The 8,460-nt window shown below is 40.9% G+C and overlaps 2 protein-coding genes across 3 annotated transcripts; both read right to left on the reverse strand.

The window, feature by feature from the left end:
* Positions 1-956: 956 nt before the first annotated feature.
* mcidas (multiciliate differentiation and DNA synthesis associated cell cycle protein) lies at positions 957-6,082 on the reverse strand. The gene is made up of 8 exons (XM_014033935.1): positions 6,059-6,082; positions 4,662-4,745; positions 4,520-4,592; positions 4,387-4,451; positions 3,329-3,389; positions 3,020-3,243; positions 1,685-1,795; positions 957-1,608 (listed from the first exon to the last, which is right to left on the reverse strand). Exons 1-8 carry the CDS (start codon positions 6,080-6,082, stop codon positions 1,189-1,191), a joined length of 1,062 nt encoding a protein of 353 aa, XP_013889389.1. The 3' UTR covers positions 957-1,188.
* Positions 6,083-6,357: 275 nt separating this feature from the next.
* On the reverse strand, positions 6,358-8,213 carry ccno (cyclin O). 2 transcript variants are annotated; one of them, XM_014033940.1, is made up of 4 exons: positions 7,747-8,039; positions 7,474-7,653; positions 7,120-7,305; positions 6,358-7,030 (listed from the first exon to the last, which is right to left on the reverse strand). In XM_014033940.1, exons 1-4 carry the CDS (start codon positions 7,801-7,803, stop codon positions 6,491-6,493), a joined length of 963 nt encoding a protein of 320 aa, XP_013889394.1. In that variant the 5' UTR covers positions 7,804-8,039; the 3' UTR covers positions 6,358-6,490. The 2 variants fall into 2 exon arrangements, with proteins under 2 accessions (XP_013889394.1, XP_013889392.1); XM_014033938.1 differs by having other exon boundaries at positions 7,474-8,213.
* Between the last annotated feature and the right edge of the window lie 247 nt (positions 8,214-8,460).

Consider the following 8,460-nt stretch of genomic DNA (forward strand, 5'->3'; position numbering starts at 1 on the left):
GGATGATTCAACCACTCAACCACTAGATGTCGCTGAAAACAACAAATCCCACACACTGTGCCTTTAAATGTAATTTAACAGGTTATTCTTATAGAATGATCTTTTCCAAATTATGTTTTATGCAGCATTTGGGACATGAAAAAATGTTATACCTAGAAAGACTCATACATTTGTCCACAAATAAAAAACTCACTAAAAATCCAATTATTTGACTTTAAAATAAGAAAAGAATAGAGCAAAAGACAATTAAAGTGGATTCTCTGTTGCTCTTTCCACATCAAAGTCAAAAATGAATGAAAAAAAGATTCAAGCTGTCATTAGAAGAATGCACTAAATACAGAGACAAAAAGAGAAACCATAAACTAGTGTTACCTCTGGGTCCGGATAAAATATTTGCGGTCAGATTTGGCCTGCGGGCCTTGACTTTGACACATGTGCCTCAAAACAATCAGATTATTTCTTTGTATTTAATAAAACATGTTTGACTTCAGAAGATGAATACATTCAGCATTTAAGTTTTATTACTACGTAAAGGTCTACGTATCAGGATCTAATACAGTATTAGAACAGTTTCTAACAAAATTTTTGTGTTTAGTTTGCAAAAAAAAAAAACTAAAACATGTTAAGTTACATTCTTGAACATTCAGAATATAATAGAATTTGCTGTCACCTGAGGAAATTTTTATTTAATAATAGGTCTGTGAAGTCAAAGAGTTTTATTTTATTGTTTAAATTTTCAGTTTTGACCAAACTTTTATGTTTTTAATCTTATTCAGATGACAGATGTGTTAAAGATGATTAGGCCTGTCCAGTTTCCCCAACTGGTGCATTTACAATGAAACTGAAGGTTATACAGGATTAAATGTTTCACTCGGAAAATAACAGACACTGTTTTAATCTTTATAAAAAAATCATTTAATTTCCAAAAGTTGTGAAATACATATATATTTCTTACAAACAGTGAGATTTAGAAACAACCAGGCCTCGAGGTGTAAACAAAGACTGACTGTAAACAGCAGTGAAGGCAGTATTGGATCACTTTTGAGTGATTAGCTCCGGAGCTACCTGGAGAAGACATCATTGAATCATTTACAGATATCACTATAGATTAAAAGTTAAATGTTAACACTGTCCTCTAACTGATTGATGGCAGCTTTAATATAAAACCCAGAGAGTTTATTTCTGATTTCAGCTGGGATTTGGAACCCAGCGGAATCTGTACCCGCCCTGCTGGGTCTGAGCCGTGAAAACGTGTCCGTGAGGGAACACCTGAGTCCGTATGGTGCCGTGTTCCCCGACAGAGGTTCTGAAAGACGTCTCCGCTCCGTCCCCAGTCCAGGTGCTGCTGTTAGGCGTGGACATCTGCAGGCCGGAGAAGGCGCCGTACACGTGCACCGTCTCCGGTTCCTGCTGCTGCACGACTTCTGCTGCGGCGCTGCTGAGCAGGACAGCGTTGCAGCGGGTGCTGATGTCCCTCAACATGTCCTCCACCGAGTCCGAGGACTCCGTCTCGTAGCCTTCGTCCAGTCGCTGGCGCTTGCAGGAGCTCGCCGAGGCGTTTTCAGCAGGAGGAACTGCTGGTTCCACGTCCCTGACTGTCATCAGTTTCTGAAAGAAGACCAGACTTTTAAAACAGCTTATAGATGAGGACTCTGTTTARYTGTTGTCTTTATGATGTCCTTACGTCGAGGACTGAGGCCAGGTGTTTTGCTCGACTGGCCAACTGCCTGAGGTGATGGTTCCTTTCCTCGAGAGAGTCGAGCTCCTGCTGGCGCCTTCGAAGAGTCTCGTGGAGCTGCAGACACACAACACACAGTCTCCTCCATCATGATTTCTGCTTTAAGATTTCTCTTTGGACTTTGACAAATAAAACCTTTTGTTTAGATTTAGAAAAGAATACTGACAACATGCTTCTTYAGCGTTAMTTTTGTTTTCAAATGACTTTATTCAAATTAAACCATTTTTTTCTTTAACTGAATATTGTTGCTCAAAAATAAAAAAAAATAAGTAGGTCCTCTGGATGGGTTCTTGTTTAGTGAAATGCTTCATCTCTCCTCTAAGAGACTTCTTCAGTCTGATGAGTTTCAGGTGAACTCAGCCTTATGAGCACTGCCTCCACATGGTGGACAAACAGGTTAGTCACATGCAAAAGAGGGCCATCGCCTAACAATAGGCTTGATTATCTCTATTGTTCATAGAGGGTCATGTGTCCCGTCACCTGACTTATTGGTTTGGATGCTTCAGCTGTGGTTCTTTGGTGTCGTGCTATGTGTATGTAGTGAGTGCAGGCGGGGTTCAACGTCCCCTTGTTTTTGTTTTTTCCCTCTTTGTGTTGGTATCATTGGGGCCCTGATTCACATCTTTTGCTGACAGGGGGCGGAGTCATACTTGCAATACCAGCATTGTAGGAGGAGGACAACTGGACACGAAGGCCTCCACCTCTGTTTAATGGTGGATGTTTTTTCTTCACAAAGATGGCTTCCTTTACTCCTCTCTCAAATCATCGTTCCTCTCTATCAAGGATGAGAATATCTTCATCCCTGAAAGAGTGACCGCTGGCCTGTAGATGAGTGTAAACTGCAGAGTCCTGACCCTGTATATTGTTGCATTATTTGGCTGTTTTGCCTTATTATGTCGCAATAAGCACCGGTCTTGGGCACTCATTACAAAGTCATGAAGACTGAATTAAAAATGAGAAAATAAGAAACAAAATCTCAATATTTATCCTCATGATGATTAATGAAAAGAGTGGTTAAAAAACAGGTCAAACATATTTGTTTACCTGCACAAATCACAGCCATCCTAGATCAACGATTCAATATTTTACCTGCTTTAAGATTCATCCAAGTGTTTTGTTTACATTGAGCGAGGACCCGCATTTCAGAATTTCACATCAACATCTGGAAAACTACTGGAGCAAACTCTTTCAAATTGCACCAGTTAGTTCAGCGCAAAGTTTTTATGCTTGATTTAACCTGGCTTTAAAGTCAACAAAAAGCKGTTTGATGTAATGTTTTACCTGCTTGTTGATGGCCACAGAGTGTCCCAGTGCCCTCTCATGACACTCTGCCAAGCCCCTCCACGAAGCTTCATCCTGGGCATGAAAGTTGTCGGTTTCTGTGGACGAGTGAACCGCATTCTCCTCTGGAGAGAAGACCCTCTGAGGAGTGAGAGGGGGGATAACACATCCCTGAAATGACAGCAGCTCAGCTGGAGACAAACTGCTCTCTCTGGAGGTAGAATCTGACAGAGGAGACATCATCACTTGAGACTTTTTCAGTAAATTAAAAAAAAGGTGTTAACACATCCTCGCTGCAGATTCGCTCACCTGCTATAAAATCCAGCGCATAATCTCCAAAGTACTGCTCATCTGGATCAGACTCATTAACCTGTGGACAAAATAAATGATTAAAACATGGCTGCAAGTTGTTTTGTTTTCAATGAAACCCTAAAAATTGTACCTGAAACCCCCACCAACAAAGGGGTTTGCTACCAGCGCACATCTTGGTGGTCATTTCAGGGAAGGTGTCGTCTCCTTGAGCCCGCACAGTGATCAGTGCCAAAAGAGAAGTTCGTGGACAAAAAAACTTGCGAGGCCTGAGTGTCAGGAGTCAACTGCTGTCCTATTCGCGCAGGATTCCAGCACTTTGTGTCAAACATAAACATTAACAGACGGGATCCAGACCTGAACACCCACCACCACCACCACCACCACCACCACCACCACCCAAAAAATCTCTCTCAGGTTTGGTGGACTTTAACGATTTAGGCCTTAACTTAGAACTTAACCCTAACATTTAGATTTAACATTTAACATTTACATTTAACATTTACATTCAACATTTAGCATTTACATTTAACATTTATATTTAACATTTAGCGTTTAGATTTAACATTTAACATTTACATTTAACATTTAACATTTACATTTAACATTTAGCATTTACATTTAACATTTATATTTAACATTTAGCATTTAGATTTAACATTTAACATTTAGATTTAACATTTAACATTTACATTTAATATTTAACATTTACATTTAACACTTAACATTTATATTTAACATTTACATTCAACATTTAACTTTTAACATTAACATTTACATTTAACATTTAATATTTACCTGTAACATCTAGATATAACAACTTAAATATGTTAAAAGGTGATATTAGAAAATCTACTCTACTTTTTCAAAGTGTTTGAAGCTAAATGTGACCAAATTTAGATGGTATTTTCATGCACAAGTTGCTTTACAAACGGGACCCCATACAAGACAGTTAAAATATGTTTTGTTTGTTTGTTTGTTTGTTTGTTTGTTTGTTTGTTTGTTTGTTTGTTTGTTTGTTTGTTTGTTCGTTCGTTCGTTTGTTTGTTTGTCCTCACCTGAGAGCAAAGCGACTCTCTGACATGGCTCACTTCTAAATCCTCCCATGCAATTGTTGAAAAAGCTGCAAGACAACAACAGCGTGAAGAAACTGCAGAGCGTCAGAAATGATGCCGAAGGTGCGCAGACTACCTTGATCAATGATGCAGGGGAAATCAATGTACACAGAGACGGGACTGCTGCTTCTTGGCACCGGGTATTTATCCTGRAGGCAGACGGTATAAAGGTCATGTATGAAGAGCTGCAGTAAAGAGAAACATGCGGCTTTGCTTACAGCCTCTGTCCTCTCGCGCTGCCCCGTTATTCGGGCATCTTTCCTGGCTTGTTGCGTCTCSATCAGCCTCCGCTGCAGAGCTGTCTGTCAGCGACATGATTTGATTTGTGGCTGATATTATATAGCCGACATTCTCCCGGTTTGTGTCCCTCTGTGCCGCGGTTTBCCCCTTTTGGCCKAATCAAATGCWCTTCTTRGGTCTCCAGGGAGAGACGGCYTCCTRGGAGATGAAATTGTGGGAAAAGWGGAAAAGAGGTGCCGCGCATGACGGCGCCYCTGCAGCAGCAGCTGCCCTCTGTTTCACACCCTCCTCCTTATGCAGTTAAATTTTCACAGCCTGAAACCAAAATGTTCAGTTAAGCACGTAAACAGATTCAAAACAACTTTATTGTGTTGGCTTGTTTGTTTTGTCAGCCGAGCTGCTTGTGCGTAATTTCTATCCATCTGCGCGTAAAACATCCTTGAGCTGAGCCAAAGCCCGTTTCTGCYTGAAAAGCCAAGTGAAAAAGGAAAAGGGCAATAAGAGCAGACAGCTCAGTGACAAATGTCTCTTAGTAAASAAYCACGCACTGAWAGCACGTGGTCGACACCGTGTCAGCAGGTAGAGCTGCCGCGCGTAATGGATCATCAGATGAAGCCCCTCAYTTACCCCAACTGTGTTGGCACAGTTTGGTTTCAGATGCTAGTTAACAAAAACGTCGGCGTGTCGACCTTCAGGCAACAAAAGCCACAGAAATCACTACTTTTAGCAYCGTTTTTATCTCTGCTGTTACTAATTGCCTCGCATTTWCCCACAGTGGTTACAGGATTCATGTCAGGAAAGGAAGAACTGAGAATTGATTGAACCTTTTAGATTATCTGTTGTGATTGTATCATAAAAAATCAACAAACAGTTTAAAATTGACAGTCATCAGCTAAAAATATCRTCTTTCATGTGAAATTAAAAACCAACACAGATTGCTTTTTTTCTATTTTATTTTTACCAAACAACCAATAAACACACTGATTTTAGATATTTCTATTAAAATGTCACATAACTTATATGTAAACAGGAAAATACAAATAAAATAAAATAAAAATACAACTAGTTGTAAAACCATATTTGAAAAACARCTGAGGTATCTTAAATTCAGAGGTGTCACATTCATTACTTAAGTAGAAGTATAGATACTAGGGGTTTTAAAGGACCTTTTTGGAAGTAGAAGTATCAACTCAAGCTTTTACTCAAGTAAAAGTATGAAAGTACTGGTTTTAAAACTACTTAAAGTATAAAAGTAAAAGTAAAGAAGTAATGGATGCTTTAAAAAGCCATTTAGGATAAAAGCTTGTGCCACACAGCGTACCCCCCCCCCCCACACACACACACACACACATTAGTAATTAACTGACTAGAGTACTTGTTTCAGCCACATCATCTCCATTCTAGGCTGTACATGCATCTGCTACAGTACGTCTTTGCTGGAATGTGATGTGATTTGTGTCATTTCTCATCCAACCACAATAAATTCCCTCTATCAGTGTATTTGGATAGATTTCTATTTATTTTATTTTTTTCTGAACCATGAAAAAATGGAATAAAAACAAGTCAAAGTGACATAGAAATGAAATACTTTTTGCCTTTTTTAAAAGGAAGGAGTAGAAAGTGCAGACAATTGAATTAAAATGGAAGGAGTAGAAGTAAAAAAGTAGGCTGAAAAATAGTTACTCCACTAAAGTTTAAACAAACAAAATTTCTACTTAAGTAAAGTGTACTTATACTTGACACCTCTGCTTAAATTATATGAAGACCTATTAACATCTCTGCTATGAATAATAAAAAAAGACACTCGTTACATGTTTGACATCACTTCTAGAGTCTCCTGATTCAGTGACACCAGCAGCTTCAGGTTATCTTTGCACTCCTGCAACAGACTATCCTGATCTGGAGACAGGAAGTCCATCGCTGCCKAAGGATCTCCTTCAGAACATGGAGGGTTTGGGACAGAAACTGTCTGTAAGCACAGTTCTTTCTGCAGCGGCGTGCTTGCATCAGTTTTCAGTAACTCACAGGCCAGRGTCAGTGCACAACCAGCAGTCAGAGATGGAGGGTATTTATTAAAAGCGTAATCTGCCAAAGTCAACTCGCACATTCTTTGCGCAAGCTTCCTGCACTGACTTAAAGGACCAACATTATCGTCGTGGTGGGTGACAAGCTGAGCGGCATCGAGGCAGTTGGTGAAGTAGTCGAGGAAAAAGGCCAGGGTGGGTGCAGCCAGGCMGAAGTTAAGGCGCAGGAGGACGAGGCACTCCAGGTTGCAGAGCTGCTCCTTGGTGAAAGCGTCGCAGCACAACGACACGAGATGGCTGACGGACGGAGAGCACACCTCCACCTGCAGAGAGGGGACAAGCGTGGGTCGTGATCATGAATGGAACGAGAGCTTTATAGTTGCCTTCTCCAATAAGGGCACAGAAGACTGACCTGTTTGCAGGCCAGGAGGAGCGCGGTGACGCCAAGGAGCTGGAAGCAGTCAGCAGCCACAGGAGTGGACCTCAGGAACCGGTCCATGATGTTCACTGTCAGGCAGCAGCACTCAAAGGACAAACGGAAATGTTTGTGGACAGGGATGAGCCAGCTGACCAGCTTACAGCGTGCTTCTGCAGTCAGCTGCAGGAAGAACAGTTTGCAGAGAAGCATCAAAGCAACATTTGAGACAGGAAGCTCGGTTTAAATATAGAGATAAGTTGTTTCTGCAGCAATAAACCATGTCAGGTGAACAAATATTGGATCACAATAAGAAAAAAGCAAGTTGTGTCAGTGGTGTGTAGAGCCTACCTGTGGCTGCTGTGCCAGGCTGTGGCAGAGGTGAAACTGCGCCTCTTTCTCTTTCTGGATCCTGAAACCGACATCTCCATACTGAAGGTACCAGGTCGACAGCAGTCCCGATGCAGGTTCCGGTTCGTGTGACCCAGCGAGGGACACTTCCCTCCGAGCAGGAGAGGAAACCAAATCCTCCTCGAAACCAGAGTCGCAGAGTTTGGCCATGAGCCTCTGTTTTCTGAGCCGAGCTTTCTGACGCTGTGGAGGCGATACCTCACCTGTGCTCACCTGTCTCCTCTTGGAAACAGTCTCGGAACCACATTGGACCTTCCCAGATGATACCATCTCTGCTGTCTGAGACACCGGCCGTGTCCCCCCACCCCTCGCATCCCCTAGCAGCCTCTCTCTCGTGGTGTTGTTTGCAGAGAGGGGAGTTCCCCAAGCTGACGTCACTTTTCCCGGGGTCTTCCCCGCTCCAGCAGCTCAGCTTTCCCTGGTTGCCCGGGGCAATCTCATAATCCCATGCAGGTTTTAATGAATGATCCATATGTCAAGGTGCGTTTTCGTTTTTAGTCTTTAGGCTGTTTAATGAGACAAAACCAATTAACCGAAGACAATTTTCTGACCAAAACGATGAAAAACAACAATGAAATAATAAAGTTATAACATACARAATAAGTGTCACAGTTAAATGAGAGTTGAGTGTTTGGTTCCAGGTGACAAGTTATACGAATAATGACATGGGGTGCCGTTTGTAAAGTTACACAGTCAGAAATTACCACCAATAWTTTTGTTTTATTTAGCCTTTTATAAGAAAAAAAGAACAGATTTATTTTTCAAAGTCAGTTTTCCACCATATGATTCATACGTTTATAAATGTCATAGTTTATAAACTAAATATTTAACCTACAAATTAAATATTTAGTTAACAAGCTAAATATTTAACTTGTGACTTAAATATTTAGTTTTGAGCTAAATATTTACCTTGCAACTTAAATATTT

Source organism: Austrofundulus limnaeus, unplaced genomic scaffold, assembly GCF_001266775.1.
Source record: "Austrofundulus limnaeus strain Quisiro unplaced genomic scaffold, Austrofundulus_limnaeus-1.0 Scaffold1904, whole genome shotgun sequence".
Taxonomy (NCBI): domain Eukaryota; kingdom Metazoa; phylum Chordata; class Actinopteri; order Cyprinodontiformes; family Rivulidae; genus Austrofundulus; species Austrofundulus limnaeus.